At 44.9% G+C, this 25,524-nt stretch overlaps 1 protein-coding gene across 2 annotated transcripts in view; it reads left to right on the top strand.

Annotated features, from left to right (window-relative positions):
• GABRB3 (gamma-aminobutyric acid type A receptor subunit beta3) overlaps window positions 1-25,524 on the top strand; it is a 162,178-nt gene that overhangs the window by 90,928 nt on the left and 45,726 nt on the right. For both annotated transcript variants that reach the window (XM_074317238.2, XM_019753228.3), the window contains exon 4: window positions 13,768-13,988. In XM_074317238.2, coding sequence (XP_074173339.2) covers window positions 13,768-13,988 — 221 coding nt within the window. The remainder of the gene's footprint in view (window positions 1-13,767; window positions 13,989-25,524) is intronic.

Below are 25,524 nucleotides of genomic sequence, written 5' to 3' on the forward strand. Positions count from 1 at the left end.
GTGTGGTGTCTGGCGGTAACAGTGCACGTGGAGTGGGTGGCCACAGGTATTTATAGCATCAGAACCTGGAACGAGGCAGCCTCAGACACCTGTGCTTCCAGAGCCCTGAGCCATGTCTTCCTAGCGTCAGTCCTGCCAGCTCTTGACATGGAGTGGATGGTTTTGTGGAGACAGCTTGAAGCGGGTTGCAGCAAGACTACTGGCATTGCCAGTGGGAGGGGGTGTTCTCGCAGCCCCCCAGCACAGACTTCCTGTCTATAGCACGTGGTGGGAGCTGTCCCCATGCCTGCGTTTTGGAACACACGTGCGGGTTTTCTAAGTATAGACTACTGATATTAAGGAATCGAGTTTCCTGATTGTAATGAGGTTAAAAGGTTCAGTATAATTTTAAATCAAAATAGTGATCAGAATATGAACTCATGATGTAAAGATTAATTATATGCAGAAATAAGAATCACCAAAATGGAACATTTTTAAACAGCAGCAGTGCTGAGCCTGACCTCGAATCCAGTGCAGCCGGGGTGGGCCCTCGAGTTGGACGAGGGGATGAGGAAAGAGAAAGACTAAAGATGAGAAAGGCCCTACCACAGAGCAGTCAAGAGGGCAGTTGGGTAAGGAATTGGGGCTCTAGGGGATCCCTGGCCTGCAGATGAAAACGGGGAGTCAGCAGCTACAGTTTGTTAAGTATCTCAGGAATGAATGAGATCACAGTGGAAGCGAGGAGGAAAGGAGTGGGGACAAGCCCGAGGCAAACAAACATGGAGACGTAGGCGGGAAGTGCAACACAGGAGCCCTGAGCTAAACAGCCAGAGGAGTAGAAAGGCCGGAAGACTGAGTGTCCAAAGCTGAGCAGCGTTTCAAGCAGAAAAAGCTGTCATACATGCTGGAAGCTGCCAGCGGTTGAATCAGATAGGATGAGAGAGTGTCCTCTGGAGGTTGTTGGGCCACCTCTCGGGATCCAGGTTGCAGATGGAGCCGCCCCAGATGGATTGGCGAGGGGCTGGAGACGTCCGTGTCCAGCAATATGGCAGACTGGACATTCTAAGGACCTCTCAGCATGAAGCCATTATAAAATGGTGAGCAAATCATAATAAACATCATTTAAATGAGTCACTTACTTCACAGGAAAGTAAGGGGAAACCCCAGGAACCACAGGAAAGGAGATGTGGAGAGAAAGCCCTAGGTCGTTCATCCAGTGTAACCACGTGGCTGGGTATTGATGGCCAGGCAGAAACAGGAGACTAGACTAGGAACTCCACCAAGTACACACTTAAAATTGAGACTTTCCAGAGCTGGCACACTCAAGGGCTGTACAACTTTTGAAAGGCTGTTCCAGAAAAAATTCCCCAACCATCCCAGGAAGGTGATAAGGAAATGAGTCTGTGTCCCCTGGGCTTTAGTTGACATGGAAAATGTCCACCCTGGAAATTGGCATCGCACACCTATTCTATTTTGAATTTGGGTTGACTTTAAGCTGTAGAGAAATTTCACTAAACATGTTGCAACGTTATCAACCGATCTGGAACAGAGTGAGAGCACGTGCAGAATTTCTATGAGGGGACACGCCAGCCAGCCAGGGTACATGGGACTTCAGTTCACTTGTTCAGCAAGTGTTTGTGAAACAGTTTTCTGAGATGGGCATGGCCCTATCCCTACACTGGCAACATCAGTGAACAAGACAGACAGAAAATTCTGCACTCACGCAGCTCATGTTCTAGCATGGGGGAAAGGAAATAAACATAATACATAAATGCAATCAATCAATATATCGTCCAGAATACAATCAGGGTTAATAGGATAAAAGGGTCCAGGGGCCATTGGGGGTTGCCACTGTCAGGAAGGCTCAGTGAAAAGGTGAGTAAAGGCTGTGGGGAAGACATCAGCTAGAAGGTCATCTGGGGGAGACTCCCCGGCAGAAGGAAGAGCTGATGCAAAGGGCCTGAGCTAGGAGAATGTCTGAGTTTGAGGCCCAACAAAGAGGGTATTGTTGAAGTTAGAAGAGGGGATGATAGCAGGAGATGAGGTCATAGAGGTGGTACGTGGGCCAGAGCATATCTACTGGGCTTTACTTCCAATGAAATAAGGGACCCTTGAGTGGTTGTGAACACAGGAGCAAATGGTCTGACTGAAATGACTGAAAATCACTCTGGATGCTGTGCTGAGAACAGGACCATGGGGGAAGGGGGTACCAGGGGCCAGTTAGTGCAGAGGGGGACAGAAGGGGTGTTTGACCAGGGTGATGGCCAAAGCAGTGATGTAGAATGTGGGAGAAGAGATGATTGGATATTTTGGCTTGACTAAGGGTGAAATACCATGAAGCGAGTTAAGACGACTGTAAATGAAATAATTTTGAGTGTAAGATTAGCAGTTCAATGTAGGTATGTTGAGTTGATTCTGGAGTTTCATTTAAAAATTGGGTTGGAGGTAAAATTTGGAAATTCTAAGCAAATAGGTAGAATGTACAGCCATGAGTCTAGAAGCAGTTACTAAGGAAGTGAGTGCAGGTAGGGAAGAAATGGGACTAAGGTTTGGATGAGTAAGTGGGTAGATGGTGGAACAGAATGAGGAGTCCTGGGGCGCTCTAGCATGAAGGAGAAAAGGAAGAATTGAAGGAGCAGCAAAGAAAGTGGGCCAGCTGGGTAGGAGGAAAAGCAAGAGAGTTTGTGTCAAGAGCAGCGATGGGTCTGGGGTTTTACCCCCAGTTTCGTGGATGCCAGAAAAAGACACGAATCTCATGGATCGGAGACAAAGGAGAGTTTACTACTCACAGTTACATAATTTGCGGGGCGCAGTGCAAAATGAAAGCAAAGAGTCCTTTGTTCAAAAGGCAGGAATAACGTGTCACCCCTGCCCTATCTAAAGCGTAGCACTGTGTCTCTCTCCCCTTGGGCGTTATGCTGACTGAGTGTGTGAACACCTACCTGGTAGTTTCTGGTGACTTAGGCTTTGATTACAATATCCTTAAGATAGGACAGCCATGTGATTCCACGCAGAGATGTCCACCCAAATATTCTGCTGAAATTATTAACAATTCAGAAAAAAACTATCAAACGAATATTTTTCAGTTATATGATGTATATTATTGTTACTATTGTGATTTGTATAATAGCAGTAGCCTAACAATTTCTGGCTGGAAACCAGAAATAGACATGATCTCAGAAATGAATGGGCTTGCTGTCTAAAAATAGCACATCTTCTTGGAAACCGAAAGTACTTTAAAATGTGTGGCAGCACTAACCCACGTGATGTGTCTTTGCAGAGAGGAAATCCATTGTTAAATCCTGATATAGAGGCATAGATATAAAATCAAAGGGTTTTGAATTCTCACAGTATAAGTACATAGGAGGGGTTCTTGGTTTAAAATGGAAATATTCACCTTTTATTTTATGATAAATAAATACCCTTTTTTCCGTTGAAGCTTTTTTTTTTTTTTTTTTTTTTTTTTGGCCTGTCTGCTCTCTTGAAGGGATTCAGAGAGAAATAATTTTAAGTGATACTCTATTCAGCAAATGTAATAATGTGAGCTCTATAAACCATATAACACAAGAGGTGACTGTCAGAACTTAAGGACGTAGGAAGGATTCCTAACCTCAGGTCGTCTGCAGGCTCAAACCAGGGAAGAGCATGGAGGCTTGATAAGCACACAGAACGTCACAAGTCTCCCAGTTGTTCGAATATCTTTAATATATAAAGGTATTGAGGGCACCTTGCCCACGCAATACGGCTGCTTCTCACAGTTCTGGGAGCACCTTTGGGTGGGTGACACACTTAGGAGTCACTGTGTCCCCTTTTGGAAGGAGTCACTGTGTCCCCTATTAAAACAATGGTAGTTGCTGGAATATATATAAATTTGCTGGTGTCTGTAGTGACTATTATTCAGATAAATACTCATTTAAAATAAAGAAGAGCGTACGCCGCCGCCCTCGTTTCCAAGCGCGTCCCAGAAGTTCATTCATGCAGTGTCTGTGTTGTTGGAACATCTGTTCCCGTACAGAGTGTGAGGCAGCTGACCGTCTTGTGTAGTGTTCTGTTTCACGCGAGACGCACCTGAAGTCTGGTGTTGGACTCAGCCTGCTCTAGATGGGTAGCTGTTCTTCTGGAGTGCAGCGTGGGTACCCAGGAGCTCACCTCCAATCCGTCGCCATGGGCACCTGTGGGAACTCTCCGAACCCTCGTGCTACTGCTCCTTCCTGATCCCATTGTAGGTATGGAGGATGTTTAGGAAACAGGATCAACAGAACCCAGTGCCTGAGTGCATGTGGGGTACAGGATGCAACAGAAGGAAGAAGCTAATATTCAGCCTCTGTGTTTGGTTTGGCCGAGTCAGTGGGTGGCTGTTGGTACAGAATGGGGGACAGATTTGGGGTGGAACGCTAATGAGTTAGTTGTAGACATATTGAGCTTGGGTTGCACGTGGGGCATCTGGATGGAAAGTTTCAGAAGACAGCTGGATCCATCCATGGAAATCTCAGGAAAGCACAATGAGCCAGAGATGCCAATGGAGGAACAAAGACCTAGAGGCTGGAGTCAGGAATGGAAGGCCGGGGTGGCCTCCCTCTGGGCTCCTGGGGTGCCCAGTTTGGGAGAATAAGCAACCTCCCCTAAAAGAGACTATCATAGGGCCACCAATTTGCAATTAAAGTGGGCTGTGGAAGGGACACCTAGTGAAAAGGTTCTTTATACAGAGGGTCAGTTGACTATAAAATGGGGTTTTCCCCAATTTTAAATGGGGAGTGGTTGGGGGGGTGAGCCCTGTAGCACCTGAAGGTCAAACCCAACAGTATGGCTGTTTTTGTTTTTTTTTAATGCTGTCGCCATTTTACAAATTTGTGTTCAATTTTACTTTGTAATTTCAAAATATTTTGCAGCAGAATAAGTGTTTTATGAAAAACCCAATGGCCTGATATATTTCTGGGAACAAGTTTGTGTGAAACCTGCTTTAGATAGTGTTGAGAGTTCTACACTGAAGTGTCCTGCTGAGTCTATTTTTTAACCTGCAGTTTGGTGTGTACTGAGTGTGACACAGTGGGCTGGCGGCCCACCTGATAAATGGGTCCCTTTTCATCAGATGCTGGACAGGCTTGTTTCGTGGGTGAGGGAAGAATGCAGAATTTTCCAAATGCCTATTAGGAGTCCAGCACTGTAGTAAGCGTTGTGAACTCAGTGACTTGGTAGATCACTTCTGTAAAAATTTCCATAAAATGAGCAGTTTCCGTTTCGTTTTCCCACCAGCGGTTGCTGAGGCTCAGGTAACTTTCCCAGGTAGGGCACAGGGCAAGGAAACCCCCTCCCCTTTCCCCCTTCCGGCCTCTGAGCCCCTTGAGCCCCACTCCCCCCCAACTAGCCTCTGCTGGAGTGTTTCTTTAACCAAGGGCATCTCTCTCACATTTTCCTGGTTCTCAGTGGTGAAGGTTGAATTTCCAGTTTCTTCTGCTACTATACGTTTTTTGGTCCTTTAAATGTAGGTCAGTACAATTATTTTGCTTTAAAACCCATTGGAGTCCAGAAAGATAGTTCCAGTACATTTTTATACATGTGTGGATGGAAAAGGGGCCACATGTTAAACCTGACAAGCTCAGGAGACTGAAAATAACCACATAGGATGGCGTGAACATAAAAATTCCTAACTACGGTGTGCCATGGTGGGAAGTCACATCCTTGGCCTGTGGCTTCCTTGACAAGGGTCAATCTTTACCTTAAGTAGCCTGTCTATTGTCTTTTTGCATCTAAGATAACATACCCTTTGGAATGTCACAGTAATCCCTTTTCCTGGACCCCCCAGGGGGCACCACCCACCAGAGCAGGAAACTACAAAATCTCTCATTGTTACCTTGTTCCCCAAATACCATCTCTATGTGCTGTAAAATGCTATTAACTATCCTGTACCCACCAATGTAAAAGAAGTGTGTGTCTCTTCATTTTGCTTTTTATCCAATCTCAGGGATTTACCCGCTTTGCTTTCTCCCACCCCCTTAATCTACAACCAATGGATTTCATGTAACCTTCCTTCTTGATTCTAATGTATAAAATAAGTTGCAAAACGGCTATTTTCCAGAGCATTTTCTCAGTCCGTTGAGATTTTGCTTCCCGGCAATTGTCGTCAGTTTGGCTCAGATAAACTCTTATCAGCTTTCTCTTAGGCTGGATGGTTTTTCGTTGACACATGACAAGCAAAACATTTTCAAAGTAATTTATATCCTATGCCAGTTTTTCAGGTGGCTTTAAAGGACTGGGAACTTGTCACTGTTTTCATCAGCCCCCCCAGGCATCTACAGAGGTGACTGGTTCGTCTTCTGCGTACATTTAGCATTTAAGCAGATCGCAGCCCAGAACCTTTGGGCAGTCTGGTGGCTAGAAGACCAGACAATCTCCACAACCTTCCTTGCGTTCACACAGCAGCGTCCTCCCGTGCCTGCCCTAGGCTTCAGTAGATGCGCCTTACGTGACATTTCTGCACTGTTGTGTATTTTTCGAGCCCTCACGTTCAGCCCTCCATTGTGCTAATGTTCAACATAAACCTTCACGGCCGGAAGCTTTTCTGAAAGAAAGATCTAGCCACCTGCTAGTCAGAAAAAGGACCGGTCCTGGGGCATGAGGTCTACACCACCAGCAGCTGGGCTGGATGCTGAGGCCACAGGTCCACCGTCCTGGGGTTGACAGGTGCGTTTATACATAATACTCATATTTTGGGGAAGAAAGATGTGAGTTGTTTTGAAAGAATTTGCATTGACCACAGATAAGGGGTCAGGAAAAGGTGAGGGGGGCAGTTGTAGGATGGGTGCAGAGTCCGTCAGGAGGAAATCGGTACTATTTTTGGGGGGTTGGGGCAGCCGTCCCGAAAGTTCATGCACAGGCAGGATGGGTGGTGTCTGGAGGCTCCTTCTCTAGAGAGCTGCCTGGACGTTGATCCCAAGCTCCCACAGACACTCGGGAATGTGAGCAATCTGTTGTTAGCTGGCCCCAGCTATTAACTGCTCAATTACTCTTGTCTGTCTCTCACACTCTGGCTGCTGTCATTTAATTGAGGACATCTCAGGATGTTTCTCTTGTCACTGAGCCCCTCAGAGTGTGAGCCAGGCAGGCTTTCCAGGGTAGAGTATGTGCGGTAGGACAGTGAAATGCTTGGCGCACCTCCACCCAGCCAACAGGGGGCAGGCTGGAGATTTGGGCGTGTTTGATTCCACAGCTTCTTCTCTTACTCACTTTTATTTGGGGGGAGGGTTGGTTTTATCTCCTCCCCACCAGAAAGTGAGCTGCTTGAGGTACACATGATGAGCCCTTATCTCTGGTGCCTGGCACCCAGCAGGGTTCTTGGCCTTGGTGGACATTCTATGGCTGCCTGCAGCAAGAGGGAGGCAGGGAGAGGGGATCAGAAAGGGGGTATTACACTTTCTTATGAAAGATCACATATGGATTTAACCAGTGGGAACCGAGATACCGTGGAAATCTGTTGTGAGAGAAGAGAAGGGAGCAATTTGGGGCTACTTAAAGGAATGCATTAGAATTTTCTAAATAAATTTTGTTAATAGAGGTGCCCCAATTCCCTCAGCCTATCGTGATTGCAGAAATGCCTGCAAAGGAAGCCTCTGGCACTTAGGGCTTATGCAAGCTTCTCAGAATGATTTTCCAGTCTTCCCTGACCTGAGAGCAGTTTACCTGGGAGGCTTTGGAGCACAGACTTGCTGAAGAGATGCAAATGCGGCTGTCCTGTGGCTTTCACAGCTGCAGTTAAATATTTAAATTGGGTTTGGAGATTGCATTTCATTCTCAGGGTTGGGAAATTTTTTCTTCATTTCCTGTGCTGAGGAAATCTAGGCAATTACTTAATTGCAGAATAATGAGCAGTATTTCCACTTTCAAATATGTATTCTTGTCATTTTAATGCGATAAATGCCAGGAGATTTCCACAAGCAAGAAGAAACTTTGTTGTTTATTTCTTATTGCAATTTCTTTGAGCTGCTGGAATTATACACCTAAAGATGAGCTAAGGTTTTCTTTTGTTAATTTGTTATTTGTTGTTACTGCTGCCGTTTGTCTATTCTGCAGAGATTTTGAAAGGACACTTACCTATGTATAAACGCTTGGCTCATATTCAAGAATGCCTGCTCCCAGGCCCCAGCAACCCCGTTTCTTCTAGAGCTCTGAGTGCGGCAATACTTTCCTGGCCACGGTAGCCCCTCCTGCCTCACCCACTGCTACAAACCGGGGGACCCGGGGCTCGGCTGGTGTCGCACCCAAAAACTCTGGCTACTGACTTTTGTCTGAAGTGGAATTTTGTAATCTGAGGCAAAACCTAACAACCCTTGTGTCATATTTTTTCAGTTGGAAAACATTATGCAAATTGTAAACTCATGACTGATAAGCTTGTGGGACTCCGCCCACTCATATTTGCTGCAGTGTGAAGCCTGTGGGGACACACATCTCGGTGGACTTCAGTGTGTCATGCTGATTGATTTGATACACACACACACACACACACACACACACACACACACACACAGAGGGGAGGGGCCTAGGACTTCATTAAATATCAAAGGGCTTTATGTTCCATAAAGAGAAGCCCGGGGCAATAAAGGCCCTTTAATTGAATGATTTTGCTTGTGAGCTTGTTTTTAAGAGAGACTGTGATTTGAATACAATTCTCACTTCAATGTTCTGCGTGTGGATCCAAGAATCAGCTGGTCATTCCCTGGGGTGTGTTCTCATCTAATTAACCCCACCAGCCCAGGCCAACTTGGGGAAGGCGCTGGCTGGTCCCCTGGGCCCGCCCCCCCCAACCCCGCTACCCCCACCTGCCCGGCTCTTCCCCACACTCTGACGCTCTCTGCAGAGTCTGGCTGCTCTGTGACACCAGCTTCTCCCCAAGCTCGTCCTTACTGTCTGTTCCCAGGAGCTCTGGTCTGCCCTGCAAAGGGCTGAGGTGGGAAAGGCGGTGACAACCACGACTCCCTCTAACCCTGGCAGAGGCTCTTGGTGTCTAAGAGCATCCTGTGCCCTGTGTACCTAGACTCCTCACTGTACCCAGGGGGACCAGGCCACCAGAGCAGAGCAGATGAACGTTAGGGACACAGTGAGCTCGGCCAAGGCCAAGGAGTGGGGACACTTGCTCACCATCCCCATCAAAGGATGTGCGGGGACTTTCTGGTCCTCATCCCTTGACCCTCGGAGCTCCTGGGAGGCTCTTGTTTGAGAAATGCCATTTCCGGACCTTGGCTCTGTCCCCCTCTAGGGCCTCCCTCAGTGGCATTGTGTTTGGGGGTGACCAGCCCAGGAAGAGGGGGAAGGCACACAAGGGCCCTGTGGGGCCACCCCTTCTCTGCCCCTTCCTCCCTCTCTTCCTTCTTCCCTTCCGTCTTTCCTTTTTTCCTTCTTTCCCTCCTTCCCTTTCCCCTCTTTCCCTCCCTTCCTTCCTTTTTTCCTTCTCCCTCCCTCCCTCCCTCCCTCCCTCCCTCCCTCCCTCCCTCCCTCCCTCCCTCCCTCCCTCCTGTGTGCCATCTGGGCTGACTCTGAGCAATATAGCTGTTGGTCTCATTTTGGTGCCACCTACCCAGTCCTTTGAATTCCTGGCCTTGAGAGTCTCAAGGTCTCTTCTTTTTCTGAGAACGCCGCTGGCAGGCTCAGCGTCCCACACAAACTGCCCCTCCTCGTTTTGGTCCCAGTCGCCTGACTGCAGGTGGGAGACCAGTGAGCTGCCTGGCATCCCCTGAAGAAAACAAGCGTGCACAGGCATCTGGCTACACCACAGCTGTGAGGCCTTGGCAAGGATGGGGCGTCTGGTGCCGTTCTTATGACTCCCCCGACCTGATTCTCTGCTCTCCAGACATCCTGGCGAACCCCCCGCCCCCCACTATGCAGGACCCCTTCAATCCTCACCCTTTAGAGCTTCCTGGCTGAGAGCCGTGCCCAGGAGGGACGCAGCCCTACTTCAGATCCCACTTACCCAGTTTAATGGGACGTGGAGGGCCCGGCAAGTTCCTTGAGCTCTCGGAAGTGTTTCTCCTCCATTGACAGGGGATCGTAATGGTGATACTAACAATCCTGCTCTGGATTTGAATGCGGTGACACTAGCCTGAGACCTGGCACCCGCTGAGGGCCAGAGCGTGTTACCTGCTGGGTGGCCGTGTGCCTGCCCACCGCCCAGGGTCAGCAGCCTGGCCCCAGACAGTGAACCCTCTATCAGCTGCCTCCCAAGTGCGCAGGGAGCAGAGGCAGCTTGGAATCGCCCCTGGTCGCCTTCTGTCACCTGCCACTCTCTGCAGAGGAAAGAAATGACATGCCCACACACTAGTGACCAGCGTGACTAGATTCCCCACTGAGGCCCGAGGCCACTGCGCTCAAGGCACAGCTGATGCAGCACCTACCTGTCCTCAGCCTGTTACCTAAGCTCTCCACCCCCAACCCACTCACGACACTTCCGCAAACACCCAGGACCTAAGTGGGGCGGTGCTGCTGATGGTGTGGACAGCAGCACAGCCCAAACAAGACCCCACCCAAGCTTTCCAACTGTGAGTGACAGCTGGGCTCCCGTGGGGAAGAGACTAGATTTCATGCCTCAGGCTTAGGATGCGGGCTCAGGAACCAAGGAAAGAAGCAGACGAGACTCTCGTCCTTCCACCAGAATGTGATGTGGAGGGTTATGTTCAAGTGGAAAATCCTCTAGCAGCTGCTATTAACTCATTCCCATCAAGTCATACCACCCAAACTTCTCACGTTTCAGTCGTAATGCATCTCCTACGTTAAGAAAAGCTAATGTGATGGTGGTGGTGGTGGTGGTGCGAGACGGCACCCCTTACGGTCTGTGAGCCCCTCAGGACATCCCTAAGAGCCCCCCTCCTTCCTGTGCTCCCCTCTCAGCCCCTACAAGCACCCTGCAGTTCACTGAGGCCTCACTGCTCACCCCTCTGACTCACTGAGCTCACCGTTGCAAAACGGAAGTTCCTCATCACGGCTTTGTGCTTAAAACGTAGGTTTTATTATTATTCATGTGTGTCAAAGCCGACAGATGAGGAGACAGCTGCTATTGAAAGGATGGTTTGTTACCCACAGACCCCAGGAGAAGGGGGCATGCCACAGCACCGGGGGGGGGGGGGGGGGGGGCTGCAAGGGGAGCCCAGGGCCAGTCACAGGGGAGGCAGAGGATAGCTGTGGCAGGCGCCTGTACTGTGGGAAAGAATGGGCGAGGCTGGTGTGAATAATTAAAGTGGGCCCTGGGGCCCAGATTGTCCCTGGGTGCCTGGTACTGGCCTGGAGTGTGAGACCCCAGTAAAGAAGGTAGTTGGGGGTGTTAGCTCTGGATGGGTTGGTTTGCAATGGAAAAGCACAATCTCGCCCTTGGCACAGTTGATAACCTTCTCTAGGAACTGGTCCTCCTGGAAGGAAGGGGGCAGTCCCTCCAGAGTCAGCCAGGGCCCGATGCGAAAAATGAAAGACTTGGTTAATGGTGATGTTGAGACAGGTTAGCTAGCAACCCCCTAGATAGACAGGGAGGTCCCTGGTGGAATAAACAAGACAGCCATATCCTGAAACTCCAGGTTTTGTAATCACTCCTTCACTCCAGGACATAATGTAACAAGGCCTTGAGGTTAATGGTAAAATTCCTTTTAGCCTGACAAATGGAGCTGATCTGATAGATAAGAGTGGGTTACTTTGCTAATTCCTTTAGGATGGGCAAGCCCAACAAACCTGGTAGATGAATTTCATTAGAAGGCGAATTTCATTAGAAGGCGCCAGTTCCCTTCTTCAAACAGCTCCCCTTCCCCAAACAGGCAAGGGAAGGTATAAAAGGAAGAGCTTTGCCTCAGTCACAGGGCACCCCTATTCGGGACCCCCTCCCGCCCAGGAACTCTGACCCCTTGCTTTCAATAAACTATCCTCTTTTTAAAACTCTGTGCCTCTCCTGGGTCTGTGTTTCCATTCTTCAGTCTCATGAGACACGATCCCCGCACTCACTCACTCCAAAGTCCCTTACATCATTTGGGGACTCACAGAGACATAGTCCCCCTTCATTTGGGGGCTCACAGAGAAATATTCCTACTTCAATGTCATTCGCTCCTTGGAGACCCTTGGGCTTTCATTGACTCTGGAGCTGACATTCAATTCAGCTCCATTCAATTCATTCAACCTTCTGCTCACGGCCGAGGAGTCCAGCCTGTCCATCGCCCTGTGCTTTTCCCCTCTTGTACCCTAAGTTCCAGCAACACCAAGCTGACCGGTGTTGCCATCCACACAGTAAAAGCCCATCCCCATGTGAATTTCCATGCCCCTCCCTGATCCCTAGCTGAGGAAGGGGCAGCATCAGTGCCACCTGCTCTCTGGGACTCTTTCGTTGATGGTGGGGGTAGGAGGGCTCTGCCAGGTAAGAGCCTGCAGAAAATTCCTGTGTCTCTTCTCATCCACTCAAACCTCTATAAAGACTCCCCAGCCCATTGGAATTTTCTTGCTTCCTGTCTTCTGATTTTTTTATGAGCCTATAGCTTAAAATATTTTTTGTTTCTAGTTGTGGAGTATGTATTGGTTTTGTCACCTCTTGGCCTGTGAAGAGCTGGAGATGAGCGCCCAGATGCGCTCTTTCTTGTGTCATAGGCCTCTGTGTTCCAGTACCTTGAGATCAGTGATAAACAGCATTGTTGCTGCCCTGGGAGGGCAGACGAGGAATATTGGGTGGGATGTCAGCGGCTTGTGTCTGGGATGGATTCTTGAACCAACTTGCCATCCTGTCTGCCACTGCCCACAGAGCGAGGGTGTTTGCAGGCTCCTTGAGGCACGAGTGTGACTTCAGAATCTCCTGCGTGTAACGGCAGTGGTTTGTCCTGCCCTGGTCGGACAGTTCACCCACTCACCTTTGGATTTTCAGCTTGGATCCTTCTACAGTGGGGTTCAGGATGTCCCGTGACTATTACTAAGTTTTCACACTTGATCATTCTAGATTTGAATAGTGATTGCCAAAAAGAACAAAAATTGGGGGGAAAAAGAATTTCCACACTCAGCTTCTGATTTGACTCTTTTCCACTTCATTATTGTACTACCGACTTTGCAAAAACAAAACCAAAAGTAGAAACAAAAGGCGGGCCATCTGCCCAGATATTTGCTTACTTTGTTGGCAAGCATGTGGGGGCCGCACTGTGGTCGTCTCTGTCCTCCCACATCTGGCTTCAGTGTCAGCCTCCCATTTGCCCTACACGAGTATGTCATCCCCTTAAGGTGATAACATGGCCCAGTTAGTGCAGAATTGGCCATGGCAATCTGGAAGCAAAAGACGATGTGATGGACGAGGCATAGAGACCTCTCACAGGTCAGGTCATGTGCCTGCAGTGGGTGTTTGCCCTTGGGGAGGGCAGAGGACAGAACCGGCTCACAGTGGAGAGTCCCATAGGTATTGCTCGTCTGTCCTGGGTGGTCCAGGCATATGACTGCCTGGCGGGAGGTGGACTGACAGGGACCCTTCCAGGGGCACTCAAGTTCCCTGCCAGCAACCATCCCTGCCAGATGACCTTTTACTTTGGGCGTTCATTTCTGTGTAGTTTTCTCTTAAATGCCAATTTGTTCAGTCTGGTTCTGACCTAAATAAAACAGAGCACTTATAGATAGACGTGACATATGCCTATGAAACCTGGTCCTTGCCTGCACAAGCAAGTCACCACTGTTCCCTACCTTGCACGAAAATAATGCCCACTTCTCCTGGATTCCAACCTGGATTTGGCCCATGGTGGAGCAGATTCGCCTGTGGCTGCACACAGACTAATTGCTTTCTTTTCTTTTTGTCCCCAGGATTACACATTAACCATGTATTTCCAACAATACTGGAGAGATAAAAGACTCGCCTATTCTGGGATCCCTCTCAACCTCACGCTCGACAACCGAGTGGCTGACCAGCTGTGGGTGCCTGACACGTATTTCTTAAATGACAAAAAGTCATTTGTGCACGGAGTGACGGTGAAGAACCGCATGATCCGTCTGCATCCGGATGGCACCGTGCTGTACGGGCTCAGGTCTGTGTGCCCCTCAGGGCTGTGTGGTGCGCTGGCCTTGAACGTCTCACGTGCTGAGAGTAGGTGAGGCCACGCCCTCAGACTAAGTAGGAGACAGCCGTGAAACACTTTGAGCTTTGCAGACAAAGAAACCTTGTAAGATTTGGGGCACTACTATTACTATAAATAGTCATTGAGCAAAGGTTCAGCCTCCTGGGGCTGCTTTGATAGAACCAGGCTGCGTATCAGAGAACCCAACTCCCTAGGGATGGATTTCCCATGTTACAGCCACAAAGTCCTGTGGCTAATATTGCCCTGACATTGCGGAAGCTTTTAGGAAAGTTTTCCCAAAGCCATCTGCAGAGTTGGGGGGGGGGAGGGGGGAAGAGTTGGAAAAAACGTTTTGTTATACGGATAAGGCTATGGTCTCCACGGAGTCTTATGAGGTGGTGGCTGTATATTTATGGGAATGACTGAGTGGGAGGCTTCCTGCTGGGAAACTGGACTGCTGTCTGGAGCCCCCAGGAGGCCCTGGGCTTCTTTGGTTACCCTGGAAACCATCAGGCCTTCCCATGATGCTTTGTGAATATTAGCCGCTTGCTAAATGGTGCTCTTAAAAATCATTTGTCTCTTGAGTTCCTTTTACACTGATTTTTGTCTTTCTTGATCTCCTGGCCTAAAAGTGCCCTTGAGGCCTCCTGGGGTGACCCACAGTCTTGAGTGGGACACAGATGGGTGTCTTGGAGGAAGGATTTATCTCAAAGTGTTGTGAGTCCACAGCCATGTACCTGAGTGAGCAGGTCCAAGTGGAATCATGACAATATACATCTAAATCCACACCACTGTGACTTTCCGAGCTTTGAGATGAGTGAAGGGAATAATTTAACATTGCCTAAAGTGGACTGTGTTGAGTAACTTTCTAAAAACAGCAATATAGAGAACAAGACTCAAAATTTTAGTGAAAATCAGAGTTTTTTTTAACTGTAAGACAAAAAAAAAGTGGCACATGTCAACTGAGCTATGGTGTTACTGTGCAGAGTCTAGATTAATGGTTTGTTTGTTTTTTAATTTATTGGGGTGACAATTGTTAGTAAAATTACATAGATTTCAGGTGTACAATTCTGTATTACATCATCTATAAATCCCATTGTGTGTTCACCACCCAGAGTCAGTTCTCCTTCCATCACCATATATTTGATAGATCGATGTTTCTTTGGGCCATTTTCAGCATTTTGTATTTTTTGCCCAGAAATGAGAGCTGTGGTGGTAAATTTCTGGAGGTTCTAATAGGGACATCAGTGGTATAAAAAATTACCCAGAAACCATGTGAGCATAAAATGAGGAGACATGTCATTCATTTAGCTGCCCCACTCCCCAAAAAATCTGAATAGTGGGGGGGGGGGGTGTGTGTTTGTAGTGGGGAAGCAAATATTAATAAAAATTAGGCTATGCCTTCTTGGCTTTTAAACGAAACCTGCTTTTTGAGTTCTCTGCATTTTGAGTTCTCTTTTTTAAATTTTCTTACCAGAGAGGGTACGTGACTATGTCTCCATTAAAAGCGAAGAGCTTGAAACCTTTTGGGATAGTGTCTTAGTCCTTTCAGCTGCTGGGACAAAATACCGTGGACTGGGTGGCTTATAAACAGCAGACATTTATTCTCAGAGTTGGAGGCTGGACGTTCAAGATCAAGGTGCCAGGTGATTCAGTGTCTGGTGTGGACCCTCCTCCTCGTACAGCAGGCACCTTCTTGCTGTGTCCCCCCGTGGTGGAAGAGGCCAAGGAGTTATGTGGGTCTCCTTTATAAGGGACACCAGTCCCATTCATGAGGACTCCACCTTCAGGACTTAAGCCCTCCCCTCTCAATGCCACCACTGCTGGGGGCTAGGATTTTAACATCTGAGTTTTAAGGAACATAAACATTAGGACCATCACAGACAGAATGATATGCTATAAATGGAAGAACTGTAATAAATTTCCAAACTCTATTTAAAAGTATTTGATTTAACACCATAAACAGGCAAGAGTGACAAAAAAAAACACAACAGAATAAAACCATATCTTTAGCTAATACTTTGCCTGCAAATTAATATATAACAATTAAATAGTAATGTAGTAATAAGCTATGAGAAACTTTCAGTAACAAATTTTGTACAATAACCTAAAAACAAAACAAAAACAAAGCCCTGTAAAAAGTGTACATCCATTATACATCTCAAACAGCCTTAAATCAGTAAATGGACTTCTCAGTAAATTGCGGTTTTTATTCAAATGTAGTCTCCATATCCTCCTTAGATCCTTACTTAGAGTGTCGTACTTTTGAGACAACTCTTCAGATCGACGTGGACCAGGGCAAGCTTTCGGAAAGAACATTTACGAACAGCAGACACTATATCGCACATGAGCTTAGCAGCTCCTCTGTGCCGTCAGATCCCTTCGAAACTGGCTAATCTAGAAATCTTTGCCTTTAGATTAAAAAGCACACGTAGCTAGAGATTAATTTGACTTTGAAGTAACTTGAATTTTTGGACAAAAAACATTAGTGTTTCAAAATACTGATAATGTTACTAAATTCATGTATATACATATTCTGTGTTATTCTATGAGAACTGCACATCATTTGCATATATTCTCCATGATATTTGCATACACATACACACATGCACACCAGTGTGTGTTTGATAACAAATAGCTGAGCTCTCACGTTGGTGACGCCTTTTATTCTCGCATTTGCCCCAAATTCTACCTTCCTTCCCCTCTCTGTTGTATTCACGGGACCATGCTGGTGATGTGGCAAGCAAGGGATGGGCCAGGTGTGTAATCCCAGAGATGCAGTGTATCCTTCTGGCCAATAGGTGCATGGCCTGGGCCTGAGGGAGGCCCAGGCAGTGCAGCTAAGGACTTGGGAGGCGTATGGAGCACTGGGATTTTTATTCTCCTTGTGTGCACCTGCCGATGGGGTCCAACCCAGCAGAGGTTACGTTCCTCCTGGCTGTGTCCCTGAGATACTAGGTGGCCTGGCTCTATGCCTGAGACCTTAGGGTCGAATTCTTCTCACCCCTGGGTGCTGGGGTTGGCTTCAGCCCTGAGTACGCAGCTGTAGTAGTCCATGCTGGTAGGTCAATCGCCATTTAGCTGTGGCTGTATAGGGTCAGTGAGGGCCCTGCTTTATCAAGGGCAGACAGAGCTCTCTGGCTGTGGGTGAGCTGCCCATGACGTAGGTTTGTAGGTCATCTCAGTCTTATTCTGGGAAATCATGAATCCGTTACTGTGATGACGCTGCAAAAGTGTCCATCGTGCTCACATAAACCCTGGAGAGTGACCGTGTTCTTTCAGTGATACAAGGTCGTTTTAAATCATGAACTATTTTCTCAGTGATTGTGATAGCCCCTTGAGTTTGAACTTGGCCTGACAGGACCTTGAGCACAGGCTAGAGCTTGGCTGAATACGACAGTGAACCGAGCCTGCTGCCCACGTCCATGTCACCATGTGATGTGAGCTAATGCTCTGGGTGAGCCCTGCCCACCATCCTGAAGGAACAGCTGGGCCCTCTGAGAATTCCTGGGCACCACGACCTTCTCAGGAGCTCGAGTGTCCTGGCTGAGTGAGCGTCTCACAGGTCCTCATCCTGCTCCCGTCAAGCTTCTCTGTTTCCGTTGGCGCCAGGCCGAAGTTTACTGCTCTGTGAGAAGGCAATCATTGTCCCTCTCCTGTCTTCCCATCTTCCTTTTCCAGTCTAATGGTCACTGGATGTCATCGAATGTCTCACCTTGCGCCACTGAGGAAACTTTGTAACATGATCTTCAGGCCATGCTTTCCGTGTCTTTGGACATTTTCTCTGATGCTAGGAACTGGCTCGCACAACGTGTTTGGTCAGCTCCCCAAAGTGCCTGGGTGCCCGAGGTTAAGTTATCTTTGTCAAAACAATGTAGCCATGTTCAACCTGAGAAGCTTATTGCAAAATGGGCTGGAAAATATATTGCAAAGTTCCCACTTGCTGTTAAAAATTAATTCAAGTGTTCAAGTTCTCATTCCCATTCTTAAAGGTGGAATGCAGTGTTGAAATGAAGCTAGAACTTATTTCAGAAGATTCAAATCAAGTCACCTGTTTGGTTGTGCCACCATCTTATTCCCAAACTATATGTTATACAGTGGCTCTGCTCAAACACCTTTTCCCCCAGAAAAGATGGATGTTCACAAGATGAATAGCGCGCCCGTGATTGATTCCCAAACTCGTGTTTCGTCAGGGTCTCCCAATTCCTTTTACATAAATAAATAACATAATCCAAAAAGGATTATGCCAATTTTTACTCCCACCAGCAGTAAATTGCACATTAGTTTTAGGGTTGTGACACCTGCTTTGGGCTTTACAATTATTTAGGGCTACTATAAATAACCTGGTTTCTTTATCCCTTAACGCTGGAGAAAATCACCTGTTTCACTTTCAATTCAGGCTCGTCAAATCTCAATCCCAAGTACATTCATTATTCCCTTGCTTATAAAGCCCCTTTGACACCTTCATGTCAAACGTCCTCCTCACTCTCATTTGATGACATCACCTCATACTTTAATTGAAAACACAGACACTTCTTTATCTTCCCATTAACAAAGAGAACATCTGACATGCCTGTTACTCACTCTTCTCTTCCCTCAAAATAGACAGTGCAGGTCCCTAATCATTTGAAAAGTCGGCTTTCCTTGGCATCCTTCACTACTCATGGATTTGGTTCCTGTAGTCCTAACCCCTCTCTGACCACTGTTCTCCTCCCTCGTCATGCTTCCAGGATGCCGCCTTCTGCTGTTTGGAAATCTTCAGGCTGCCCCAGTCTCAGGGCCTTGCACATGCTCTGCCAGGTGTAATACTTTGTTAGTAGATATTCCTGTTTTTCACCTCATTATGTAATTATACAATTGAAGACAGTTCATCTGTCACCTCCACAACGAGAATCCGGCTCTGATCATCTTCCCCTTCCCATTACATCATCTTGTTTTATTTTTAACATAGCACTTATCCAGGTTTGACATTATCTTGTCATTTTATTGCATTTCTTATTTTTATTGACTCTCTGTTTCCATCCATGATGGTGGAGAAGCCACCATGAGAATATAAACTCTTAGAAAAGAACTGCTTCTGTCTTGTTTATTGTTCTGCCCTGTAAGCCTAGAGCAGTGCCAGATGGGTAAAAGGAAAAAATGTTGTATGAGGATTAACTTTAAGTTCCAATTCTTCTTTTTGTAGTACTTATATTTTCATATTTTCCATTTAGTCCTTAATCTATCAGAATTTCTCTTGGTGTGCGATGTAAGGTATTCAATTTTCTCTTCCTGAATGGGTAGCTATTTGTTCTAATATTTGCCCATTTATTCTTCTGCATAACTTAGAATCATTTGTTTTATCAAATTCGTAAAAAAAAAAAAGTTTGAGTTATTGGTTGGAATTATGCTCATTAAATTTCATAATTTCACTGTACCATAGTCAATATCTCCTACATGATCATGACACATCTGCATTAATTTATATCTTCATTCATGGCTCTAGTTAAGTACTGTTATTTCCTTCATAGTCAGGCCACTAGTTTCTTGATAAGTTTATTCCTGCTTATTATAAGTGTGGTACTATCAGGAATGGGATCATTTTTACATTATTTTTCCAACTGACTTTGACTGATATGTGGGAAAGCTATCGATCTATTTGTTTATAGCTACCTTTGTTTATGCAAATTTATCTAATATCATACCCAGCCTAACTAATCTCTTACTATTTCTAACAGTTTAGTTAATAAACTTGAGGATTTTAATCTTGCCATCATGTAGGTTATAATGATGGGGTTTTTTAATCTTCATTTTCATGAGTTTTAATTTTGGTTTCCTGTTTTATTACATTCATTTCAACTTCCAGAAAATGAAAAAAAAAAATTAGAAATAACAGTGTGCAGTATCTCCTAGTTCTTCATTATAATAGGAGTGCTTCTTGTGCCCCACTATGAAAGATGATTTGTACTTTTAGTTCAATGTAGTTATGACTCATTTTTATTTCCATTACAAAACTAACATATATATATATATATATATATATATATATACATATTTTAAATTATTCTTGTCTATCTGACATTCAAATTTAATTGGATAGCATATATATATATATATATATATATATATATATATAAAATTTTATTGGAGAGTATTGGGGAACAGTGTGTTTCTCCAGGGCCCATCAGCTCCAAGTCATTGTCCCTCAATCTAGTTGTGGAGGGCGCAGCTCAGCTCCAAGTCCATTCACTGTTTTCAATCTTTAGTTGCAGGGGGCACAGCCCACCATCCCATGTGGGAATTGAACCAGCAACCTTGTTGTTCAGAGCTTGCGCTCTAACCAACTGAGCCATCCGGTTGCCCCAACTAATATATATTTGATATATATTATATATATTTTTATTTTATATATATATTATATATATTAGTTTTTTAATGGACGTAAAAGAATGAGTCATAACTACATTGAACTATAAGTACAAATCATCTTTCATAGTGGGGCACAAGAAGCACTCCTATTATAATGAAGAACTAGGAGATACTGCACACTGTTATTTCTAATTTATTTATTTAATTCATTTATTCTATTTCTAATATATACATATATTGCCTTTTGACTGTCAATAAGTTTCTGGAAACTGTCATGAGTTGAAAACACAGATATCACCAATGCATGGAGTTTATATTCAACAACTAATTATAAATCTGATGCTTGGCCCTAGATTACTTTTCTTACATATCAGAAATAGAAATAGATTTTATTAATTCAATCTCCATTTATATGATCATTTTTCTTGTTTAACCTGTAACTATGATGTATTAATTCCCTACCTTGATCCATCCTTGAATTCCCGAGACAAATCCTATTTTATCATGATGGGTAATTCTCCTAAAAATTTGAGGAGAAGAAATTTGCTTTACCCATGGCTAAGTTACGATTGTTCTTTTAAAACTCCTTAGACAACCAGTTTATCAGTCATAAATATACCTTGCGATCTAGTCATAATGCAGTTTTGTTTTAGTGCCTTGGATAAAAATTGGGAGAACTCCTGTGGTTTTTGGCCAGTATTACAGTAATAGTCCTTTCTCTATCTTTATGTTACACGGGAATTCTCAAGTCAGTGTTTAACACTAAATTCAGATTTAGCATGAATATTTTCACTCCCCACAGCCCAGCCCTATTTCAGGCTGGAGGCCTGTAGTGGCAAAGGGAAGATAGATGACTTCTCAGCTGCTCTGCTTCTACTTCTCTACCCCTCCCCAACCCAGCTTGATAGCTGACGTGTGACTCCTCCCATTTTGAAGATTTATTTTGGGGGTAGAAAGAAAATAAGAAAAGTTCTACTTGAACTGGTACCATTTTTTGGTGGCCTTGTACTCTCTGGACTTAGAAGATACTGAAAAGTGACTCTTCTCAGAGCTTCCCACCACTGGGCACCTCTCTGCAACTGGTCCCTTGATCACTGGTGGGCACTGGTGGTTGGGGGGAGTGGAAGGTAGAATATGATTTTATTCTGTGGAGTCCCTTGTAATTCTTTCCTTAGCTGGAGGAATCCATCTTTCATGGTCATCTTCCATCTCTCTACCCACTTAGGCAGCCTTGTTATAGAGGATACCTCCAGATCCTCCATTTTTTCCCACGTAGCTCATGTGTGATCCACAGGAAATGTGCCTGCATTTCTAGTCTAACAACCCCACTCCCATTCATTCTCCTCTATCTTGCCACATCGAGACTGCTTTAGTTTTGCCAAGTGTGAAGCAGGCACCACTCCTTCTAGAGTCCCAACTGGAAGAGTTACTGTCCCTTTGGCATGGCTGGAAACTCTCCCAAGAAATCTATTCCCAAGTTAGTTCCCCCTCTCTCATTACTCTTACCCCTAATAACATCATAACTTGGCTGAAGTTTCCAAGAACCATGAAACAATTCACTGAAATTCCCTAGTAAATTATACAATGGTGGGGTGGTAAAGGGCCGTCTCATGCATCTGTGATATATACCACGTGGATTCTGTTAAACAAAGTGACAGAGAACATCTGCCTTTAGATTTCCTTGTGCGTTTTCACATAATATGAACCAAGAAGATTTATCTCTTTTTATATGTTCTGTAATAGAGTATATTATATGGTAAATATCTACTCTTAAAAGGATTAATGTTCCAGTAAGTATTTAAAGAATTAACCCATAAATATATACTTAGTATGAAATGTTTTTTATAGATGAATGGTACTTTTAATGGGCTCTTGAATGATATTTTCCACCCCGGCACTCACAGCTTCAATGTCTGATATTATACCTACTGGTCTCTTTATGTTTTCTTCTTGTACCAATCATAAAAATTCATGTCTTCCAGGAAAATGTCCTTTTTATCTGTACTCTTTTTTGGGGGGTGGGGGAGAAGGGGAACAATGTGTACTTCCAGGACTTTTTTTCCAAGTCAAGTTGTTGTCCTTTCAATCTTAGTTGTGGAAGGTGCTGTTCAGTTTCAAGTTTCAAGTTGTTGTCCTTTCAGTCTTAGTTGTGGAGGGCGCAGCTCAGTTTCAGGTCAAGTTGCCATTGCTAGCTGCAGGGGGCGCAGCCCACCATCCCTTGTGGGAGTTGAACCGGCAACCTTGTGGTTGAGAGGATGCGCTCCAACCAACTGAGCCATCTGGGAGCTCAGCGGCAGCTCAGCTCAAGGTGCCGTGTTCAATCTTAGTTGCAGGGGGCGCTGCCCACCATCCCTTGCGGGACTCGAAGAGTTGAACTGGCAACCTTGTTGAGAGCCCACTGGCCCATGTGGGAATCAAACCGGCAGCCTTCGGAGTTAGGAGCACGGAGCTCTAACCACCTGAGCCACTGGGCCGGCCCCCTACCTGGACTTTCTAATTCATTGGCATGTACATATGCATTGTCCTATAAAACACATTGTTCTTTTCTCTTCTTCATTTATAATTTTGTTAAGTAGCACCAAGAAATATTTATCTATTTTATTTATATTTTTAAAGAGCTAGCCTTTGATTTTACATCATAATTCTGTTCATTAATTTCATCTTTATCTTTATAAACATCCTCCTCCTCTTGCTTTTAAAGATCTCTACTGGGGAGTGAGGTCAGCAAAATGACAGACTGAGAAGCTCCGAGCTCGTGTTTCTCCACAGACCCATCAGGAAACAAACAGAAGCTATCTGAACCAACATGGCAGGAGCTCTGCAAAATATTCCGTAGTTTACAGGAACCAACCAAATGCCAAATAACGAAAAGCTATATTCAAAACAGTAGGAAATTTTCGTGACATTTTTACCTGCCATTTCCCCTCTCCTCCCTGGTGCACAGGCGATTTTGGTCTTGGACAGGCGGAAGCCCGGACCCACACTTAGGCAGGGGAAGAGATTCTGGGCAGAAATATAAAATAGATCATCTAAGGCCCAAAGGAGAAGCTGGGGTGAGACTTTGGGAAAGTAAGTCGTTCAAAAGCAGCTACATGTACAGGTGAATTTAGAAAGCCATGCATCTGCCCATGCAAGACATATTGGGAAAGTCCTGAGAAGACCTCAAGTTTTCACCTTGGCTGGTCCCTAGGCTCAGAGCTGTCCTAGCTAAGTGACGAAGGAATGTGCACGCACAGGGTCAGTCTGCAAAGACTGCAAAGGTGGCTATTCTGTCTCATTTGTTCGTTTTTTAGCTCCTGGCGTTCAAAGAAATCTTTGTTAAAACATTACCTGAACATGAACTAATGGAACAGAGACTTTACTGATTTTATTTGACAAAGAATAGTCTTTTCTTTAAAGTTTAGAAATATCTCAAAACAGACTATGAAAGCAGGAAGGAAGGAAGGAAGGAAGGAAGGAAGGAAGGAAGGAAGGAAGGAAGGAAGGAAAAAAAGAAAGAAAGAAAGGACAGCAAACCCTAGGGGAAGGAGAAAATCTGATTTCCAGAGTTACAATATTATATTAGATTGGTGCAAAAGTAATTGAAGTTTAAAAGGTTAAAAATAATTGCAAAAACCGCAATTACTTTTGCACCAACCTAATAATAGTCAAATGCCAAGTTTTCAAGGAAAAACATCACAAGACATGCTAAGAAATGGTGAAATGTTATCCATTCAGTGGAACAAAATAAATTGACAGGAACCATCCTTGAATAAGCTAGACATTGAACTTGCTAGATGAAGACTTTAAATCGTCTGTCTTAACTATGCTCAAAGAGCTAAAGGAAACATGGGCAAAGAACTAAAAGAAATTGGGGAAATGATATATGAATAAAATGAACAAAATAAAATAAACAGAAATTGTAAAAGGGAGCCAAGCAAATTCTGAAGCTGAAAAATACAATAATTAAAGAATTCACTAAAGGGATTCCCCAGCAGATTTGAGCAGGCAGAAGAAAGAGTAGACAGTTTTGAAAATAGGACGATTTAAAGTTATCGAGTCGATGGAACAGAAAGAATAAAGATTGAAGAAAAGTGACTGGAGCCAAAGGGACTTATCAGAAACTATCCAGTGCACCAAAATATGTATTATAAGAGTCTCCAGAGATGAGAGTGAGAAAGGCGTAGAGAGATTATTTGAAGAAATATTGGCCAAAAACTTCCCAAATGTCATGAGAAACATGAATGTGCAAATCCAAGAAGCTTAATGAACTTCAAGTTGGATAAAACCAGAGACCCACACTAAGACACATGCAATTAAACTGTGAAAAGCCACAGACACAGAGAGAATCTTGAAATCATCAAGATGAAACAACTCGTCAAGTATAAGGGAGCCTCACAGAGATTATCTGCCACTTTCTCACTAGAAAACTTGGAGGCCAGAGACAGTAGGATAATTAAATATTTAATGTGTTGAAAGACAAAAACTGTCAAGAGAGAATTCTATATCTGGCAAAACAGAGGAGGAATGAATAAATTCCCAGAAAAACAAAAGTTGAAGAACTCTATTGCCACTACACCTGCTCTGCAAGAAAGGACAAAGGGAGTCTGTCAAGTTGAAATGAAAGGGTGCTAGATAGTAACTTGACGGTGAATGAAGACGTAAAGATTTCCAATGAAGGTAAATATAACCAGTATTATTTAAATTTTTGTTTGTAACTACACTTTTTATTTTCTACATGATTTAAAAGACAAGTACATAAAAATAATTACAAATCTATGTTACTAGGTAGACAATTGTAATAAGATGCAATTTTTAACATCATAACATAGGGATGTGCAAAGCAAATTGAATAGAGGTTTTATATGTAGTTAAACCAAAGCTGCTATCCATTCAAATTAGACTATTATAATTTTGAGATGTTATATATAATCCTATGGTAACCAAAATGAAAATAGACAAAATAAATGAGAAGGGAATCAAAACATGTTACTATAGGGGCCGGCCCGGTGGCTCAGGTGGTTAGAGCTCCATGCTCCTAACTCCGAAGGCTGCCGGTTCGATTCCCACATGGGCCTGTGGGCTCTCAACCACAAGGTTGCCAGTTCAATTCCTCGAGTCCCTCAAGGGATGGTGGGCTGCGCCCCCTGTAACTAGCAATGGCAACTGGACCTGGAGC

This window comes from Rhinolophus sinicus, chromosome 13, assembly GCF_057876585.1.
Source record: "Rhinolophus sinicus isolate RSI-liver-muscle chromosome 13, RSI-T2T, whole genome shotgun sequence".
NCBI classification, from domain to species: Eukaryota; Metazoa; Chordata; class Mammalia; order Chiroptera; family Rhinolophidae; genus Rhinolophus; species Rhinolophus sinicus.